This window comes from Triticum aestivum, chromosome 4B (genome assembly GCF_018294505.1).
Source record: "Triticum aestivum cultivar Chinese Spring chromosome 4B, IWGSC CS RefSeq v2.1, whole genome shotgun sequence".
NCBI classification, from domain to species: Eukaryota; Viridiplantae; Streptophyta; class Magnoliopsida; order Poales; family Poaceae; genus Triticum; species Triticum aestivum.
Window position 1 is genome coordinate 131,537,017 of NC_057804.1, and position 21,268 is coordinate 131,558,284.

The window sequence follows — 21,268 nt, forward strand, 5'->3', positions numbered from 1 at the left end:
TGTGATTCTTGCCACATTGAACTGTTGAGTAACCTTCGTGAAGTAACCACATGAACCGTTGAAAATTCACAATGACAATTGCAGTTCCATTTTATTTGAAGTTGCTGGGAAATTGCAGTTCCACATGAACCCAAGCTCAAGCAGCAAGATCAATCACATGAAGATTACTCCTACGTGCCAATGTGAGTTAACCTGGGTAAGACGATCACCGTGTAGAAGGAAAATAGTAAAATAGTAAGTTTCAGTTAACTTGGGTGAAGCCTAAAGATAATAGATGCACTTTTTTTCTTCTTGTTTTCCACTGTATCCATCACATATCCACGGTGGAGGCAACGTAAAAAAAAAAAAAGAAACATGGATAGAACTGATCAGTTCACAAAATACATGATCAAAACTGTGTAATCATCATTCGATTATGTATGTTCGGTATAATGTACAGAAGATGTGTGGAGTAACAAGGCTTGAGGGTTGAGAAGCATCTAGGAGCTAAGGATGTTCAGGAGTGAAACCCTGCTCTGGATCAGCCTCCTGAACAGGGACTCAACGCCGTTCTCGAGACCCGCCACGCCGTTCGCCTCGCAGACAACCCTCTTCTTCTGGAACCTCTGTGAGACCAGCGACCATCTGCTTCCACTGGCAACCCCAATTTGCTTCAGTAGGAGGGGCGACGCGGATTCAAGCAGAGAGACCGCCATGCCTCTTGCTTCTGCCAGTAGCCTGACCGTCCCGCAGCCTTGGGCGGTAGCCTTGCCGCTTGTGATCTTCTTGAAAGGCTTCTGCGCCTTCTTCGCGAGGCGAACGAAGGACTCGATCTTGAGCTGAACAGCCGCGGCATCTCCCCTCTTGAGGGCGAGCTGCAGGTCCTGGATGCTCGCCTTCAGCTCTGCCAGGCTCTCCTGCATGGCATTGCAGAGATCCACCAGGACAAGTGACCTGTCAAGCTCCTCCTCGACCATCTTCCTCTGCAGGGGCAGGGAGAGGCCGATTTGGTTGCTGGGCAGGCTCATGATCTCTTCTACGGAGCTGTAGATGTCTCCGAGCCTCCTCAGACCGCTGCACATCGTGCCGATGGTCGCGGAAGGCGAGGAGATGCATGTCTGCAGGCCCTGCAGCTCCACCTCCACTTTGGATTCGGTGGAGTGGGGGATGAAAGGCAGACTCGCAGATCTTTGATGGCAGGCCATGTTTCTAATGGATGAACTGAGCTGATGATGTGTTGTTTCTGTTTGTAATGATGGAAGAGAAAGTGAAGAGCATATGTGCTTTGTTGGTGCTGAGACCTTTGCAGCGCGCTCTATTTATAGTCGAGAACCAAAAGGAATTGGTAACGGAGCAAGTTCTCCGCTGCAGCTTAATCATCTGCCGCCAAGGCGAAACTGATGCTCTCTTATTTTGGTTAGTGCAACTGACATCAATGAGTGAGATGCAGAGCGTGTACATGTCTCGTCTATAGATGGCAAAGTATCCGCACGAGTGGTTCGTCTCATCATCCAGATTGGCGAAATACCTTCTGGCAATTTGGTTGTCAACGTGTGATGGTTGCACCCGCACCTCAACCCTCGTGCAGCAGCACTGTTGCCTTCTTGGCATGTCTGCTAATTGCATCATGGTCCACCACACATGCGCTATAATTCTTAGTAGACTAAAATATGACATTTATGAAATAGCTCTCATAAGATATGTTACTCTAGTTCGAAGGGAGCACTGGAAAACATAACAGGAGCACGAGCTCATCGGATCTTGGCTCTTGGGAACTATGGAAGGCCATGAATCTAGGTGCAGTAATGTAGAAAGTAATAACATGGGATCTTGACATGGACTCTGACTGCACCCTATTTTCACTGAGAAGAGAATATATAACAAGTTTGATTGGATAAATTAGCGCTCTATCGCTGAGCTCCAACAACTGTTACAACCCCACGAGTAGTACTTCATAATAATATGATAATGAGATACATGTATGCATGTAATTGGTATTGCCTATTTGTCATGTTTCGGTTATTCAAGAAAAAGAAATAAAATGCACGAGGGAGAAAGATTCATGGAAGCATAGGATGCATCAGATTATATCTCATATGGCTAGTGCACCTAATATGCTAACAGCTTTATTGAGAAAACAAGTTGTTAAGAGAGGGGGAAGAGCTGACTTTACCTACAGAAACACGCTCGGTCATGATACTGTCCAGGCCACATCTAGATGAGCATGAACTCAACACCTCGTGGAGAATTGCTGTCTTGTTTCATAAACCTGCAACAAGATCCGCCGCACAACAGAAAGATCAGCATTATTCTTGACCAGCCCAAGAAGAAACAAGACAGCAATTCTCCACGAGATAACTTCACGTGCAATAGAATATGAGTTGAGGTAGTGCTTATTTTTGCCTCTCTTAGATGATCTAAATAAACATAATGCATATATACAATAGATTCTGCATATTCAGCCTTTTTTTTTTGTTTCCTACTGTATCCATCACATACACAAAAGAAAGATAATCCACGGTATGGACATGGTTGAAGCATCGTAAACAAGAAAGAAACATGGATAGAAGTGATCAGTTGACAAAATACATGATCAAAACTGTGTAATCATCATTCGATTGTATGTATGTTTGGTAATTGGTATAATGTACAAAAGATGGGTAGAGTAACAAGGCTTGAGAGTTGAGAAGCATCTAGGAGCTAAGGATGTTCAGGAGTGAAACCCTGCTCTGGATCAACCTCCTGAACAGGGACTCTACGCCGTTCTCAAGGTCAGCCACGCCATGCTCCAGCGCTTGCAGCTGCGCCGCCTCGCAGACAACCCTCTTCTTCTGGAACCTCTGTGAGACCAGCGACCATCTGCTTCCACTGGCAACCCCAGCTTGCTTCAGTAGGAGGCATGACGCGGATTCAAGCAGACAGACCGCCATGTCTCTTGCCTCTACCAGTAGCCTGACCGCCCCGCAGCCTTGGGCGGTAGCCTTGCCGCTTGTGATCTTCTTGAAAGGCTTCTGTGCCTTCTTCGCGAGGCGAACGAAGGACTCGGTCTTGATCTGAACAGCCGCGCCATCTCCTCTCTTGAGGGCGAGCTGCAGGTCCTGGATGCTCACCTTCAGCTCTGCCAGGCTCTCCTGCATGGCATTGCAGAGATCCACCAGGACAAGTGACCTGTCAAGCTCTTCCTCGATCATCTTCCTTTGCAAGGGGACTCGGTTGCTGGGCAGGCTCATGATCTCTTCTATGGAGCTGTAGATGTCTCCGAGACTCCTCAGACCGCCGCACATTGTGTCGATGGTCGCGGAAGGCGAGGATATGCGTGTCTGCAGGCCCTGCAGTTCCACCTCCACTTTTGATTCGGTGGAGTGAGGGATAGAAGGCAGACTTGCAGATCTTTGATGGCAGGCCATGTTTCTAATGGATGAACTCAACTGATGATGTACTATTTCTGTTTGTGGTGATGGAAGAGAGAATGAAGGGCAGATGCGCTTAATTTGTTGGTGCTGAGAACTTTGCAGCGCGCTCTATTTATAGTTGAGAACCAAAAGGAAATAATCGAGCAAGTTCTCTGCTGCGGCCTAATCATCGGCTGCCTAGGCAAAACGGGTGCTCTCTTATTTTGGTTAGTGCAACTGACATCAATGAGTGAGAATGAGAGCGTGTGCATGTTTCGTCTATAGATGGCAAAGTATCCGCACGAGTGATTCGTCTCATAATCGAGATTGGCAAATACCTTCTGGCGATTTGGTTGTCAACGTGTGATGGTTGCACCCGCACCTCAACCCTCGTGCAGAACTGTTGCCTTCTTGGCATGTCTCTGCTAATTGCATCATGGTCCACCACACATGCACCAGAATTCTTAACAGACGCTTCAAATCTTTATATCATGGCCAAATTCGAATCAAACTAGAATAGCTATAATTCTGTATTTCATAAATGCCATAGTATTTCAATATTGGAAAACATAACAAGGGCATCAGCTCAGCAGATCTTAACATGGGAACTATAGAAGGCCATGAATCTAGGTGCGGTAACGTAGAAAGTACTCCCTTTACAGAAGGAGTAATAAAAAATATTCTGTCTTAAACACACACAGTGACACTGACTGCGCCCATTTTCACTGAGAAGAGAATATATAGAACAAGTTTGACAGGATAAATTACCGGTCTATCGCTTACTGCAGGTTGCTGGTTTAACCTGATAGTACGCGCAATCTTCAGGAGTACTTCATAATATAGGATAATGAGATACATGTATGTATGTATTTAATTAGTATTGCCTATCTGTCATGTTTCGGTTATTCGAGAAAAAGAAATAGAATGCACGGGTGTACAAGTTCAGACTTGGCCATAGCACGAGGGAGAAAGATTCATGAAAGCATAGGATACATACATCAGATTGCATCTCATATGGCTGGTGCACCTAATATGCTAAGAGTTTTAATTCAAAAAACAAGTTGTTAAGAGATAGGGAAGAGCTGACTTTACCTACAGAAACATGATCGGTCATGATACGGTCCAGGCAACATCTAGATGAGCATGAACTCAACACCTCGTGGAGCATCGCTGTATTGTTTCATCAGCCTGCAACAGGATCCGCCGCACAACAGAAAGATCAGCATTATTCTTGACCAACCGAAACAAAAACTCGCTTAAAGAGGTGTGCGATAACTCCACGCGCAATAGAATATGAGCTGATATAGTGGTTATTATTGCCTCTGTTCAGAGGATCTAAATAATTGGTGGCATATGCTTAAGTCTGGTACATCCGTGGGAATAACAGGGCTTCTACCTTGTGCTAGCCATCAGGCTAATGATGAGCGGCTACCACATGGCTTAGAGCTGGCATGTCCATGGTTCTTAAGAGTACTGCAGGTAAAAGATGGTGGCGCCAGTTGTAAACTGTAATTGCTGTGACCTAACATGGCCATTTCAAAGATAAGATCGAATAAAATTGTACATGTGTAGAACTTACAGTTACAGCTAGAAATTACTACACATACAGCTCCCTCCGAAATTCTGAATTTAATCTTCACGTACACTCAGCTATGAAAAGTAATCAGAATCACTGCCCAGTAAATATCAATGTGAGCGAAGTCACAAGTGATGGTATGAACATAGTCAAAACTGTTTTCATCAACTGATCATTTGCACGTACATTTGGCACTGTGCTCTGTACACAAGCTAGGAAGGTTCTATATGACTGGTGAATCCTTTAAAAGGCGGATGCCAATCGCAATATGCTAGAGAAACAAGGCCTGGGGGTGTCTACGAGCTGAGAATGTTCAGGAGGGAAACCCTGCTTTGGATCAGTCTCCTGAACAGAAGCTCCGCACCGTTCTCAAGATCTCCCATGCTTCGCTCTAGCGTTTGCAACTGTTCCTCCTCGCAAACGACCTTTCTCTTCTGGACAAGAGACCATTTGCTTCCTTTGGTGGTGGCGAACTGCTTCGGCAACAGCTGCGACATGGACTCGAGTAGAGAGACAGACATCTCTCTGGCTTCCGCCAGTAGCCTGACCAGCCTGCAATCCTCACCACTAGCTTTGCTGCTTGTGATCTTCTTGAAAGGCTTCTGAGCCTGCTTCGCCAGGCGAATGAAGGACTCAACCTTGAGTTGAACAGCCGCATCATCTCCTCTTTTGAGAACCAGTTGCAGCTCCTGGGTACTCATCTTCAGCTCTGCTTAATTCTCTTGCATGGAATTGCAAAGATCAATCAGCACGAGGGATCGCTCCAGTTCCTCTTCCACCATTTTCTTGTTTTGGGGGAAGGAGAGGCCAACTTGGTTGCTGGGCAAGCCCATGATCTCCTCTATGCAGTTGTAGATGTCTCCAAGCCTTGCGTAACCATCACACATCGTGTCGATGGTTGCGGAGGGTGAAGAGATGCATGACTCCAGGCCCTGCAGCTCCACCTCCACTGTGGATTCACTGGAGTGGGCGATAGAAGGCAAACTTGCAGATCTTTGATGGCAAGCCATGTTTGTAATGGATGAGCTGATGATGTGTTTCTGTTTGTAGTGGAAGAGGAAGTGAAGGGCAGGTGTGCTTTCTTGGTGCTCAACCATTGTGGTGGACTCTATTTATAGTCAAGAAACAAAAACAGTCTTGCTGGCAAAGCCAGTTAAGCAGCAAGAATATTGTGCATAACCATCTCTGTCCAATGCAATCTTGTTAGGAGACAAGAATCATTAAGTGCATGCCATGTTTTAACAATTGGCAGCAAAGCATCAGCACAATGCTTAAGACAGAATCCAGATCACCAAACAGAGACAAAATAAACTAGAATGCAAGTCATGCAGCTGAGGTGTATGTTGAAGGACTAGAAGACTTCACCTTCCAACAGTCTGTTAATTTGGTTCCGATAGTCGCACCTTCGCCCCAATTTCCGTGAAGCACTGTTGCTGTGCTGGTATGTCTCTGCTACCTGTGGCATGATCCACCACACATGTATTATAATCATCAATAGATGCTTCACTTCTTCTCATGCAACATTTACTCGTTTAGAACATAAACGAAAACTAACTCATAAACGTCACTGGAATGGATTCTAGCTTGCAAAATTCTAGATATTCTGCTTCTGTAAGAAATATGTTGTGTTATCCTTCAGTAGCAGAAGTAGAGGTGCGCAATTTGGGCCAATTGCATGAGAAATTTGAGAATAAGGCACAACGGATTGATATACAGACAGAAAGTATCTCTATCTCTGCAGATCCCATGTACTCACATGGCCACCACAGCCTCAGCCAAGTTGGTACCTTTGTCTATCTTAGTTTAAAACAGCACGCGTTGCTAAATACTACAGGAAGACAAGTTGCTATATTGTATTGCCAATCTGTCATGTTTCAATTATGCCCCGGCAAAATGGACTGCACGAGTACCCAGAGTTGTTTTCTGCTATAAGGTGGTGGGCAAGAATCGCAGTTCATGAGAGGAAAAGTTGAGACACAGAACCTCCAAAAACGTGTTCAACACTAATATGGGCCAGTCAGCTTCAAGATAAGCATGAACCTCATGGAGTACGACTGGCAAGTTTCATCCACCTACAGTAAGATCCAATTATTGCTTCAAGAGTACTTCATAATATAGATAAGGAAATAAATGCATCCAACTAGTGTTCCCTATGTGTCATTTTTCAGCTGTCCGAGAGAGAAAAAATGGAATGCACGGCCGATAATCTAGGTGCGGTAATATAGAAAGTTAACTCTTTTCTGTCTTGGACACAAAGTGACAATGCACCCTAATTACACCGAGAAGAGAATATAGAACAACTTCGATTGGATAAATTACCGGTCTATCTCGCTTAATACTGCAGGTTTCTGTTTTAACCTACTAACAGCCCAGATGATAACAAACAACTATTAGAATGTGCAGTCTTCACGAGTACTGGATAAGATAAATTAATATATCTAAATGGTGTTTCCTATCTGTCACGTTGCAGTTGACCCCGAGAAAAAAATGGAATGCACGGGGATTCATGTTTGATCTGGCCATAGCACCAGGGAGAAAGATTCATGAAAGCATAGGATACATCAGATTACATCTCATATGGCTAGTGCACCTAATGTTTTCCCTAGGACACGGTGTCTATAAGTTGTTAAGAGAGAGAGAGGAAAAGAGTTGACTTAACCTACAGAAGCACACTCAGTCCAGGTAACATCTAGATAAGCATGAACTCAACACCTCATGGAACATCGCTGTCCTGTTTCGTCAACTTGCAACAAGATCTGCCGCAGAACAGAAGGATCAGCATTATTCTTGACCAGCCGAAAAAGAAACTCGCTTAAAGAGGTGTGAGATAACTTCACGTGCAATAGAATATGAGCTGAGATAGTGGTTAGTATTGCCTCTATTCAGAGGATCTAAATCATTGGTGGCATGTGTTTAATTAAGTCTGGTACATCTGCTGGGCATAATGTGCTTCCACCTTATGCTAGTGATCAGGCTAATAATGAGCGGCTATCACATGGCCCAGACCTGGCATGTTCATGGTTGTTAAGAGTATTGTAGGCAAAAGATAATGGCACTGACTGACGTAACATGGCCGTTTCAAAGGTAAGATCAAATAAAAATCGTACATGTCTACAACATATAGTTAGAAATAAGTACACATAAAGCTCCTACCAAAATTCAGAACGATTAATCTTCACCTAGACACTGCATGCCATTTACTTAAGAGGAATTTCCTTTTCGGTTCCTTAGCATTCATCATATGCTTGAAACAGAACATATCGACATGACATTCAGCTAAGAAAAATAAATCTAAATCATCGCCCGGTAAAGATCGGTGAAATCACAAGTAATGATATGGGCATAGTCAAAACTGCTTTCGTCAACTGATCATTTGTATGTACATTTAGTAGTGTACTCAGTACACAAGCTAGAAAGGTTCTATATGACTGGTGAATCCTTTAAAAGGCGGATGCCAATCGCAATATGCTAGAGAAACAAGGCCTGAGAGTGTCTACGAGCTGAGAATGTTCAGGAGTGAAACCCTGCTTTGGATCAATCTCCTGAACAGAAGCTCCGCACCGTTCTCAAGATCTCCCATGCTTCGCTCTAGCGTTTGCAACTGTTCCTCTTCGCAAATGACCTTTCTCTTCTGGACAAGAGACCATTTGCTTCCTTTGGTGGTGGCGAACTGCTTCGGCAACAGCTGCGATGTGGACTCGAGTAGAGAGACAGACATCTCTCTGGCTTCCGCCAGTAGCCTGACCAGCCTGCAATCCTCACCACTAGCTTTGCTGCTTGCGATCTTCTTGAAAGGCTTCTGCGCCTGCTTGGCGAGGCGAATGAAAGAATCAACCTTGAGTTGAACAGACACATCATCTCCTCTTTTGAGAACCAGTTGGAGCTCCTGGGTACTCATCTTCAGCTCTGCTAAATTCTCTTTCATGGAATTGCAGAGATCAATCAGCACGAGGGATCTCTCCAGTTCCTCTTCTACCATTTTCTTGTTTTGGGGGAAGGAGAGGCCAATTTGGTTGCTGGGCAAGCCCATGATCTCCTCTATGCACTTGTAGATGTCCCCAAGCCTTGCGTAACCACCACACATTGTGTCGATGGTTGCGGAGGGTGAAGAGATGCATGACTTCAGGCCCTGCAGCTCCACCTCCACTTTGGATTCACTGGAGTAAGGCAAACTTGCGGATCTTTGATGGCAAGCCATGTTTCTAATGGATGAACTGATGATGTGTTTATGTTTGTAATGGAAGAGAAAGTGAAGAGCAGATGCGCTTTGTAGGTGCTCAACCATTGTGATGCACTCTATTTATAGTCAAGGAACAAAAGCAGTCTTGCTGGCAAAGCCCATTAGGCAGCAAGAATATTATGCATGACGCTCCATTTGCGACCAATAATGGATCAATTTTCTGGACCAGCATAACCATCTCTATCTATATAATCTTGTTAAGGAGACAAGCATCACTAAGTGCATGCCCTGTCTCGACGATTGGAGGCAAAGCATCAGCACAAGTGCTTAGCTTAACGGAGAATCCAGATCAGCAAACCGAGGCAAAATAAACTAGAATGCAGGCCATGCAACTGTGGTGTAGTGTATGTTGAAGGACCAGATGACTTCACCTTCCAACAGCGTGTCAATTTGGTTCCCAATTCATGACAGATGCTCCTTCGCCCCAATTGCTGTGAAGCACCGTTGCTGTGCTGGTATGTCCACCACACATGCATTCTAATCATCCACAGATGCTTCGCTTATTCTCATGCAACATTTGCTCGTTTAGAACATAAGCGAAAACTAACTCGTAAACGTGACTGGAACAGGCTCTAACTTGCACAAGTCTAGATATTCTGCTTCTGTAAGAAATATGTTGTGTCATCCTTCAGTAGCAGAAGTAGAGGGGCCCAATTTGGCCAATTGTATGAGAAAATTGGGAATAAGGCACAGAAGATTGATACACAAACATAAAGATCTCTGCAGATCCCATATACTCATATGGCCACCACAGCCTCAGCCAAGTTGTTACCTTTGTCTTAGTTTAAAACAGCATGTGTAGTGCCAAAAACGCTCTTATATTATGGGACGGAGGGAGTACTAAACAGTGCAGCCTTGACATATTCCAAACATAGGCAAACTGTGGTCTGCATGACTACTTGACACTACAGGAAGACAAGTTGCTATTTGGTATTGCCAATCTGTCATGTTTCAATTATGTCCGGCAAAATGGACTGCACGAGTACCCAGAGTTGTTTCTGCTATGATGGGCAAGAATCGCAGTTCATGAGGGGAAAATTTGAGACACAGAACCTCCAAAAACGTGTTCAATGCTAATATGGGCCAGTCAGCTTCAAGATAAGCATGAACTCAACGCCTCTTGGAGTACGACTGGCAAGTTTCATCCAACCTAAAGTAAGATCCAACTATTGTTTCAAGAGTACTTCATTTTATAGATAAGGGGATAAATGCATCTAATTAGTGTTTCCTATGTATCATTTTTCAGCTGGTGGAGAGAAAAAAACGGAATGCACAGCTGATAATCTAGGTGCGGTAATAGAGAAAGTTAACTCTTTTTTCTGTCTTGGACAGAAAGTGACAATGCACCCTAATTTCAGTGAGAATAGAAACAACTTCGATTGGATAAATTACTGGTCTATCTCGCTTAATACTGCAGGTTGCTGTTTTAATAACCTACTAACAGCCCAGATGATAAGAAACAACTGTTAGAATGTGTAGTCTTCACGAGTACTGGATGAGGAGATAAATTAATATATCTAAATACGTTGCAGTTGATCCCAAGAAAAAAAAATGATATGCACAAGGGTTCATGTTTGATTTGGCCATAGCACCAGAGAGAAAGATTCATGAAAGATAGGATACATCATATTACATCTCATATGGCTAGGACAGTGTCTATAAATTGTTAAGAGAGAGGAAAGAGTTGACTTTACCTACAGAAACATGCTCAGTCCAGGTAACATCTAGATAAGCATGAACTCAACACCTCGTGGAGCATCGCTGTCTTGTTTCATCAACCTGCAACAAGATCCGCCGCAGAACAGAAGGATCAGCATTATTCCTGACCAGCCGAAACAGAAACTCTCATGAAGAGGTGTGAGATAACTTCACGTGCAATAGAATATGAGCTGAGCTAATGGTTATTGCCTCTATTCAGAGGATCTAAATAATTGGTGGCATGTGTTTAATTAAGTCTGGTACATCTGCTGGGCATAATGTGCTTCCACCTTATGCTAGTGATCAGCTAATAATGAGCCGCTACCACATGGCCTGGAGCTGGCATGTTCATGGCTGTTAAGAGTACTGTGGGCAAAAGATGATGGCGCTGATTGCAAGCTGTAATTGGTGGTGACGTAACATGGCCATTTCAAAGGTAAGATCAAATTAAAATTGTACATGTCTACAACTTATAGCTAGAAATAATTACACATAAATGCAGAATGATATAATCTTCACCTAGACTCTGCATGCCATTTTCTTAAGAGGAATTTCTTTTCGGTTCCTTAGCATTCATATATACTTGAAAGAGAACATATCGACATGACATTCAACTATATATGAAAAATAAATCAAATCATCGCCCGGTAAAGATCGGTGAAGTCACAAGTGATTTTATGGTCTTAGTCAAAACTGCTTTCGTCAACTGATCATTTGTATGTACATTTAGTAGTGTACTCAGTACACAAGCTAGAAAGGTTCTATATGACTGGTGAATCCTTTAAAAGGCGGATGCCAGTCGCAGTATGCTAGAGAAACAAGGCCTGAGAGTGTCTACGAGCTGAGAATGTTCAGGAGTGAAACCCTGCTTTGGATCAATCTCCTGAACAGAAGCTCCGAACCATTCTCAAGATCTCCCATGCTTCGCTCTAGCACTTGCAACTGTTCCTCCTCACAAATGACCTTTCTCTTCTGGACAAGAGACCATTTGCTTCCTTTGGTGGTGGCGAACTGCTTCGGCAACAGCAGCGTCGTGGACTCGAGTAGAGAGACAGACATCTCTCTGGCTTCCGCCAGTAGCCTGACCAGCCTGCAATCCTCACCACTAGCTTTGCTGCTTGTGATCTTCTTGAAAGGCTTCTGCGCCTGCTTGGCGAGGCGAATGAAAGACTCAACCTTGAGTTGAACAGACGCATCATCTCCTCTTTTGAGAACCAGTTGCAGCTCCTGGGTACTCATCTTCAGCTCTGCTAAATTCTCTTGCATTGAATTGCAGAGATCAATCAGCAGGAGGGATCGCTCCAGTTCCTCTTCCACCATTTTCTTGTTTTGGGGGAAGGAGAGGCCAACTTGGTTGCTGGGCAAGCCCATGATCTCCTCTATGCACTTGTAGATGTCTCCAAGCCTTGCGTAACCACCACACATTGTGTCGATGGTTGCGGAGGGTGAAGAGATGCATGACTTCAGGCCCTGCAGCTCCACCTCCACTTGGGATTCACTGGAGTAAGGCAAACTTGCGGATCTTTGATGGCAAGCCATGTTTCTAATGGATGAACTGATGATGTGTTTATGTTCGTAATGGAAGAGAAAGTGAAGAGCAGATGCGCTTTGTTGGTGCTCAACCATTGTGGTGCACTCTATTTATAGTCAAGAAACAAAAGCAGTCTTGCTGGCAAGGAATATTGTGCACCACGCTCCATGTATTGCCAATGATGAATCAATTTTTTGGAGCAGCATAACCATCTCTATCTGTTACAATCTTGTTAAGGAGACATGCATCACTAAGTGCATGCCATGTCTCGACGATTGGAGGCAAAGCATCAGCACAAGTGCTTAGCTTAACAGAGAATCCAGATCAGCAAACAGAGGAAAAATAAACTAGAATGCAAGTCGTGCAACTGAGGTGTATGTTGGAAGGACCAGAAGACATTACCTTCCAACAGCCTGTCAATTTGGTTCTCAACTGATGTCAGCTGCACCTTCGCCTCAATTGCCATGCAGCACTGTTGCTTTGCTGGTATGTCTCTGCTATCTGCAGCATGATCCACCACGCCCACGCATGCATTAGAATCATCAATAGATGTTTCACTTCTTCTGTTGCGCCATTTACTCATTTAGAACATAAGCAACTTATGAAAACTAACTCATTAACGTCACTGGAATGGGTTCTAGCTTACAAAATTCCAATACTATACTAGAAGGTAATGCATGTCTCTGTGGTGCCGTCCTTCAGTAGCAGATGTAGAGGTGCCAATTACATAAGAAACATGAGAATAAGGCACAACGGATTGATATACAGGCAGAAAGTATCTCTATCTCTGAAGACCCCATGTACTCACATGGTCACCATAGCCTCAGGCAAGTTGGTACCCTTATCTATCTTAGTTTAAAAGAGCACACGTTGCTAAATACTATACAAGCAACTTTGACTTGTTCCAAACGTAGGCAAACAAGTTGCTATTTGGTATTGCCAATCTGTCATGCTTCAATTATGTCCGACAAAATGGACTGCACGAGTATTCAGAGTTGTTTTCTGCTATAAGGTGGTGGGCAAGAATCGCAGTTCATGAGAGGAAAAGTTGAGACACAGAACCTCCAAAAACGTGTTCAATGCTGATATGGGCCAGGCAGCTTCAAGATAAGCATGAACTCGACACCTCATGGAGTACCACCGGCAAGTTTCATCCACCTACAATAAGATCCAATTATTGTTTCACGAGTACTTCATAATTATAGATAATGAGATAAATGTATCTAATTAGTATTCCCTATCTGTCATTTTTCAGTTGTTTGAGAGAGTAAAAAGGAATGCCTGGCCGTTAATCTAGGTGCAGTAATAGAGAAAGTAAACTCTTTTTTCTGTCTCAGACACAAAGTGACAATGCGCCGTATTTTCACTGAGAAGAGAATATAGAACAACTTTGATTGGATAAATTACCGGTCCATCTTGCTTAATACTGCAGGTTTCTGTTTTAACCTACTAACAGCCGAGATGATAACAAACAACTGTTAGAATGTGCAGTCTTCACGAGTACTTCATAATATTAGATGGGGAGATACTAATTAACTTTTCCTATCTGTCATTGCTGTTGATCCAGAGAAAAAACTGGAATGCACGGGGGGTCATGTTTGATTAGTCCATAGCACGAGGGAGAAAGATTCATGAAAGCATAGGATACATCAGATTACATCTCATATGGCTAGTGCACCCCCTAGGGCACAGTGTCTATAAGTAGTTAAGAGAGAGGAAAGAGTTGACTTAACCTACAGAAACACGCTCAGTCATGATAGATCCAAACAACATCTAGATAAGCATGAACTCAACACCTCGTGGAGCATCGCTGTCTTGTTTCATCAACCTGCAACAACATCCGCCGCAGAACAGAAGGATCAGCATTATTCTTGACCAGCCGAAACAGCAACTCTCATTAAGAGGCGTGAGATAACTTCAGGTGCAATAGAATATGAGCTGAGATAATGGTTATTGCCTCTATTCAGAGGATCTAATTCATTGGTGGCATGTGTTTAATTAAGTCTGGTACATCTGCTAGGCATAATGCGCTTCCACCTTATGCTAGTGATCAGGCTAATAATGAGCAGCTACCACATGGCCTAGAGCTGGCATGTTCATGGTTGTTAAAGAGTACATTAGGCAAAAGATGATGGCGCCGATTGCAAGCTGTAGTTGGTGTGACGTAACATGGCCGTTTCGAAGGTAAGATCAAATAAATATTGTACATGTCTACAACTTATAGGTAGAAATAATTACACACAAATTCAGAGTGATTTAATCTTCACCTAGACTCCGCATGCCATTTTCTCAAGAGGAATTTCCTTTTCGGTTCCTTAGCATTCATCGTATACTTGAAAGAGAACATATCGACATGATATTCAGGTATGAAAAATAAACTAAATCATCGCACGGTAAAGATCGGTGAAATCACAAGTAATTTTATGGGCATGGTTAAAACTGCTTTCGTCAACTGACCATTTGTATGTACATTTAGTAGTGTACTCAGTACACAAGCTAGAAAGGTTCTATATGACTGGTGAATCCTTTAAAAGGTGGATGCCAATCGCAATATGCTAGAGAAACAAGGCCTGAGAGTGTCTAGGAGCTGAGAATGTTCAGGAGCGAAATCCTGCTTTGGATCAATCTCCTGAACAGAAGCTCAGCGCCGTTTTCAAGATCTCCCATGCTTTGCTCTAGCACTTGCAACTGTTCCTCCTCAAAAACGACCTTTCTTTTCTGGACAAGAGACCATTTGCTTCCTTTGGTGGTGGTGAACTGCTTCAGCAACAGATGCGATGTGGACTCGAGTAGAGAGACAGACATCTCTCTGGCTTCCGCCAGTACCCTGACCATCCTGCAATCCTCAGCAACAGCTTTGCTGCTTGTGATCTTCTTGAAAGGCTTCTGGGCCTGCTTTGCGAGGCGAATGAAAGACTCGACCTTGAGCTGAACAGCCGCATCATCTCCTCTTTTGAGAACCAGTTCCAGCTCCTGAGTACTCATCTTCAGCCCTGCTAAATTCTCTTGCATGGAATTGCAGAGATCGATCAGCACAAGGGACCGTTCCAGTTCCTCTTCCACCATTTTCTTGTTTTGGGGAAAGGAGAGGCCAACTTGGTTGCTGGGCAAGTCCATGATCTCCTCTATGCTCTTGTAGATGTCTCCAAGCCTTGCGTAGCCACCACACATTGTGACGATGGTTGCGGAGGGTGAAGAGATGCATGACTTCAGGCGCTACAGCTCTATATCTACTTTGGATTCACTGGAGTGAGCGATAGAAGGCAAACTTGCAGATCTTTGATGGCAAGCCATGTTTCTAATAGATGAAGTGATGATGTGTTTCTGTTTGAAATGGAAGAGAAAGAGAAGAGCAGATGTGCTTTGTTGGTGCTCAGGCCTTTGCAGCACACTCTATTTATAGTCAAGAAACAAAGCAGTCTTGCTGGCAAAGCCCATTCGGCAGCAAGAATAATGCGCACCATGCTCCATTTGTTGCCAACAATGGATCAAATCTTTTTGGAGCAGCATAACCCTCTAAATCCATTACAATCTTGTTAAGGAGACAAGAATCACTAACTGCAACGCAAGTCTCAACAATTGGCGGCAAAGCATCTGCGCAAGTGCTTAGCTTAACATAGAAACCGGATCAGCAAACCGAGGCAAAATAAACTAGAATACAAGTCATGCAACTGAGATGTATGATGAAGGACCAGATGGCTTTACCTTCGAACAGCCTGTCAATTTGCTTCTCAACTTATGACAGCTGCACCTTCGCCTCAATTGCCGTGCAGCACTGTTGCTGTGCTGGTATGAGTGCTGGCTGCAGCCTGATCCACCACACATGCATTATAATCATCAATAGATGCTTCAATTCTTCCGCTGCAACGTTTACTTGCTTAGAACATAAGCAACTTACAAAAACTAACTTATAAATCTCAGTGCAACGGGTTCTAGCTTGCGAAGTTCCAGATATTAAAAGCTAATACCTGTTTCTGTAAGAATCTGTGGTGTGATCCTTCAGTAGCAGAGGTAAAGTTGCTCAATTACATGTGAAACTTGAGAATACGGCACAGACAGAAAGTATCTTTATCTCTGCAGAACCCATGTACTCAAATGGCCACCACAGCCTCAGACAAGTTGATGCCTTGTCTATCTTAGTTTAAAACAGCACGCGTTGCTAAGTGCTAAATAATGCACCTTTGACATGTTCCAAATGTAGGGAAACTGTGGTCTGCACGACTACTTGATAGTACAGGAAGACAGGTTGCTATTTGGTATTGCTATGTGATGTTTAAATTATGCCTGACAAAACAGACTGCACGAGTATACAGAGTTGTTTTCTGCTATAAGGTGGTGAGCAAGAATCGCAGTTAATGAGAAGAAACGTTGACACGCAAACCTCCAAAAACGTGTTCAATGCTAATCTGGGCCACGTAGGGTTCAAGATAAGGAGCTCAACACCTCAGGGAGTAGTGCAGGCAAGTTTCATCCACCTACAATAAGATCCATCATAAAAGGATCAGCATCTTTGACCATATTAAAAGTATCATGGATAAATGGTAAGATTCTAAACTTCAATGAAACTCAAAGTATCCGTGTCATAGGTAGCATGCGCTTAAGTTTGGTTCCTGCACAGTTGTTAGTTTTCCAAGTTTTCTCTTCTTTCTTATTATTCAGTCTAATTAAGAGCCTACACACATAGCCTGGATCTTATGTACTCATGCATGTAGAGCAAATCAATCACAAAATAATAAGCTTAATGCAAGTACAGGAAAAATATGAGGTAAAAGCGTCAAGTGACAATACAATAGCTCCGGTTATAACCAACACACAACAGATTAGAAGTATTGTCATACTGAGGATACCAGTATTCAGCCAGGAATAAGCAAAATCGCATTTCACCAGAGTCAGAATTAAGAAGTACATACAAAGGATCATTGGAAACATAAACATGATGAAAGCATTTTTCCTTTTAGTCTGCCAGTAATATCTGCATGTGGTCTCAGCATACACACTAGATAGACTTACACAAGGTTGGCAAACCCCTTAAAAGGTGGATGCCATTCACAGGGCGCCAGAGCAGCAAAGCATATGGATGAGCTAAGAATGTTCAGGAAAGAAACCCTAGTCTGGATCACAGAAATCCTACACTGTTCTCAAGATCCCCAATTCTGCACTCTAATGCTTGTAGCTGATCCTCCTCACATACAACTTTCTTTTCTGGAACCATTTGGACACCAGATGCCATTTGCTAGAATTGGATGTGACAGTCTGCTTGGGCATGAGGTATGATGTACATTCAAGTAGGGACACAGCTATCTCTCTGGCTTCTACTAGTAGCCTGACAAGGCTGAGACCTTCAGGAGTAGCTTTGCTGCTGTATTTCTTGAAATGCTTTTGCATATTCGTTGCTGAACGGAAGAAAGGCTCAATTTTGAGATTGGCAGTGGCATGATCTCCTCTTTTAAGGACTAGTTGTAGCTCTTGGATGCTCATCTTCAACTCGGCAAAGTTCTCTTGCATAGCATTGCAGATATGAAGCAGCACAAGAGGGTGTTCCAGTTCTTTCTCCACCATTTTCTTTTGCTGAGGCAAGCAGAGGTCAACTTGGTTCCTTGGTAAGCGTACAATCTCCTCGATCAACACAGTTGTAGACATGTACAAGCTTCCTCAAACCATCACTCAGTGTGACGATGCTAGCAGGCTGCCTACAGAAGTGTGTTTTTAGGCTGTGCAACTCTTCTTCTGCTTTGATCTCACTAAAATGAGGCCTAGAAGGCAGACTTGTAGATCTTAGATGGCAAGACATGTTTGTGATGGATGGCGCGAATGAGTGATGGTATATTTCTTCAGGACATGGAAGAGAAGAGAAAGGAAGAAAAGTTGCACACCGTTCAGCTCTTCAGGCGTACTCCATTTATAGTTGAGAATCAAAAGGCCAATGGAAGCAAAGCCGGTGATCATCTAAACAATATGGAGCAAGTTTTGTGCTATGGTTACATGGTGTAGTCATTCGTGTCATAGACAAGTTCATGTTGTTTCATCTTGTTTGTGCAGCAGACATCAATAAGTGAGCTTACAAGCAGGTGATGTCCCTACAATTGGTGGCAAAGCATATGCACGAGCGTTTAACATTACTCAGAATTAATCTACATTGTTGACTGACAGGCAGCAACCAGAAGAAAAGAAATGTGAGCAGTGTTATTGGTGTTTGTTGGAGGACCGCCTGCTACCTACAGAATGATCCATATCCCACGCATCGAAATTCTGCAAGCGTGCTTTGATGCCATGTTCCGATTGTTCCAGGCAGGATAAACCGCACGGGGCATCCCATTTTCTGCTGGATAGAGGTTGAGGGAGCAGAAATAAGAGGATAATAAGAAATAAGATCTGCTAGTTGACTCAACCTCCAGGAATGTGCTCACCTAGTTCAGGTCACGAACTGTCCACCTCTTGGAGCTACCCTGGCATGTCATGGCCATCTGTGACAAGATCCACCACAAAATGATCTGCAATCTTGGCCATGTGAAATGGAACCAATTAGTGAAAAACTAGACCACATACTTGAATCCACCATATGCAGTTGAAATCAGGCCGAAAGATAGGATACCGTAATGAGTGCCGTAATTCTGCTTGGCAGGCGACAACAGGGAGAAAAGGCACAAACAATACTTAATGGCCTTCATCTCCTAGATAACAATAATGACGAGGTTCTTCTCCAGAACAAAATAAATAATCGATGAGCTTCTGCGACTGTCATTAGGGGTTGGATGTCAACCGCATCTTCCATCCCAAGAGAAGTTGAGAAGAGATGCCCTGCTCCACCTCACTGCAGGAAATGCTGCTCCGCTCCCCACGTTTGCCAGAGTTAGGCGCGGCGGTTTGCCTGCAGAAGAAGCTCGCCGCGCTTCGCACGGCAGCAGCCGCCGTCATCGCCGTCGCCCTGAGCCGCATGTTTCTGTCGAAGAAACTTCCTTGGATGGCGAAAAAGGGCTCCGCACCCCAAGATCCAGGGATTTGAGAGGCCGTGCAAAGACAACGACGTCCCTAACTGCCGCAGCCGTACGAGCATTCGGTGGACGAAGTAGGTCGAGGCGCGTTGAGGCGGACGAGGAGGAGGAGACGAGGCGGCGGCGAGACGTGAGGAGAGGAATGAGGTGGGGATTGAAGTCGACGGGGCAGGAACCGGGGCCGCATGGCAGCGATGATCCCAAGTGTTCATCTGAATATAATGTTAGGACGATTATGGTATCAAGGGCATTTGGTCTAGTGGTATGATTCTCGCTTAGGGTGCGAGAGGTCCCGAGTTCAATTCTCGGAATGCCCCACTTTTAATTTTGTTATTCCTTTTCCACAGTTTTTTTAGCTTACCCTTCCCACAGTTTGAAAATGCGGATGTGCTTCAGATTTATTTACTTCCCCTTCATCACAACGTGTGGACCTTTTGCTTCCTCAGGGCATATACAATGGTCAATAAGGTAGTTTTATCTTAAATCTTGCATGTAATTTAGAAATGACAAAAAAATATGTCTACAATGGATCATCTTTTAGCCTTATCTTCAATAACTAGTTATTCCTAAAAACATGGTGAGACATATTGTGTTAAGAGATCATCTCTTGCCTTCTCTTGATTAAGAGAAGACAAGCATTCTCTTACGATTTCTCTCTCCTCCACCTCATCATTTATCCTACGTGACATTGCTAAGATAGAACCATTGTGCTTCAGATTTATTTACTTCCCCTTCATCACAACGTGTGGACCTTTTGCTTCCTCAGGGTATATACAATGGTCGATAAGGTAGTTTTATCTTAAATCTTGCATGTAATTTAGAGATGACAAAAAAATATGTCTACAATGGGTCATCTCTTAGCCTTATCTTCAATAACTAGTTATTCCTAAAAACATGGTGAGACATATTGTGCTAAGAGATCATCTCTTGCCTTCTCTTAATTAAGAGAAGACAAGCATTCTCTTATGATTTCTCTCTCCTCCACCTCATCATTTATCCGACGTGACATTGTTAAGATAGAACCATTGTACATGCCCTCACCGTTTTCTTTTGCTTTTGCTTTGTCTAATTATTACACAATTTTTTTAGGGGTAGTCTAATTACACAATTTAGAGATAGTTATGTGGACCTGGATTATTTCTCTCTGAGTTCACATGCACCAGTGTAAAGGCAACCTGGTGCATGTAGCTCCCGCTTGCGCAGGGTCCAGGGAAGGGTCCGACCACTTTGGGTCTATAGTACGCAGCCTTTCCCTACATTTCTATAAGAGGCTGTTTCACATGCACCAGTGTAAACAATAAAATTCAAAAAATATTAAAAATTCTTAATTTGTTTGGCAACAAACATGGCTGAGTTTCTATCTACGTATGAATTTTCATGAAAATGAATGAAATTTATGTTGTTCTAGAAAGAAGAAAATGATGCTCTAAAATGGTCATTTTGTAAAGCTTATTGGGGTATTGGTTTTCTTTCTTCTCTGAACCACCATGAATGCTATTTCTTCCCAAAACTCTGTGCATACATAGAACGCTCAATCGTGTTTATTGCCAAAAACAGTCATATTTTTTAAAATAATCATTTTTCCTTTATAGGATTTTACCTACCCCGGGTGCATATGAGTTTGGTATTAGACAAAACACTACCGTAGGGTTGTGCTCATCAAATTTGTTTACTTCTCGCATGGACAAGAATTGATGCATTATTTTACTTCCTCTTCTTCCAATTGCAGAATTTGGAGATAAGGATGTTTTCATCAAACCGATTATGACGCATGGCTCGATGCATCATTCTGCTTCCTCTTTGTCCAGTTGCGCAATTTGGAGACGGGGACATTGAAAAGACATCTAAACTTCTAAGTGA

General features: G+C 43.4%; 1 protein-coding gene and 1 non-coding gene across 34 annotated transcripts; one reads left to right on the forward strand and one right to left on the reverse strand.

Moving 5' to 3' along the window:
- Positions 1-7: 7 nt before the first annotated feature.
- Positions 8-19,676, reverse strand: LOC123091458 (uncharacterized). 33 transcript variants are annotated; one of them, XR_006443126.1, is made up of 13 exons: positions 19,009-19,676; positions 18,824-18,907; positions 16,122-16,891; positions 14,150-14,244; positions 13,479-13,574; positions 12,819-12,917; positions 10,882-10,966; positions 7,611-7,703; positions 5,134-7,019; positions 4,951-5,043; positions 4,768-4,844; positions 4,464-4,559; positions 8-2,248 (listed from the first exon to the last, which is right to left on the reverse strand). XR_006443126.1 is itself a non-coding variant. In XM_044512984.1 (12 exons), exon 12 carries the CDS (start codon positions 3,384-3,386, stop codon positions 2,673-2,675), a length of 714 nt encoding a protein of 237 aa, XP_044368919.1. In that variant the 5' UTR covers positions 3,387-4,559; positions 4,768-7,019; positions 7,611-7,703; positions 10,882-10,966; positions 12,819-12,917; positions 13,479-13,574; positions 14,150-14,244; positions 16,122-16,225; positions 16,798-16,891; positions 18,632-18,738; positions 18,824-18,907; positions 19,009-19,676; the 3' UTR covers positions 2,344-2,672. The 33 variants fall into 33 exon arrangements, 19 of the variants coding, with proteins under 19 accessions (XP_044368923.1, XP_044368919.1, XP_044368917.1 ...); XR_006443122.1 differs by adding an exon at positions 3,710-3,793 and having other exon boundaries at positions 4,951-7,019; XR_006443127.1 differs by lacking the exons at positions 4,768-4,844; positions 4,951-5,043 and having other exon boundaries at positions 6,313-6,403; positions 6,931-7,019.
- Positions 19,654-19,725, forward strand: TRNAP-AGG (transfer RNA proline (anticodon AGG)). The gene has a single exon. It is a non-coding gene; the product is annotated as a tRNA-Pro (tRNA).
- The last annotated feature ends 1,543 nt before the right edge of the window (positions 19,726-21,268 follow it).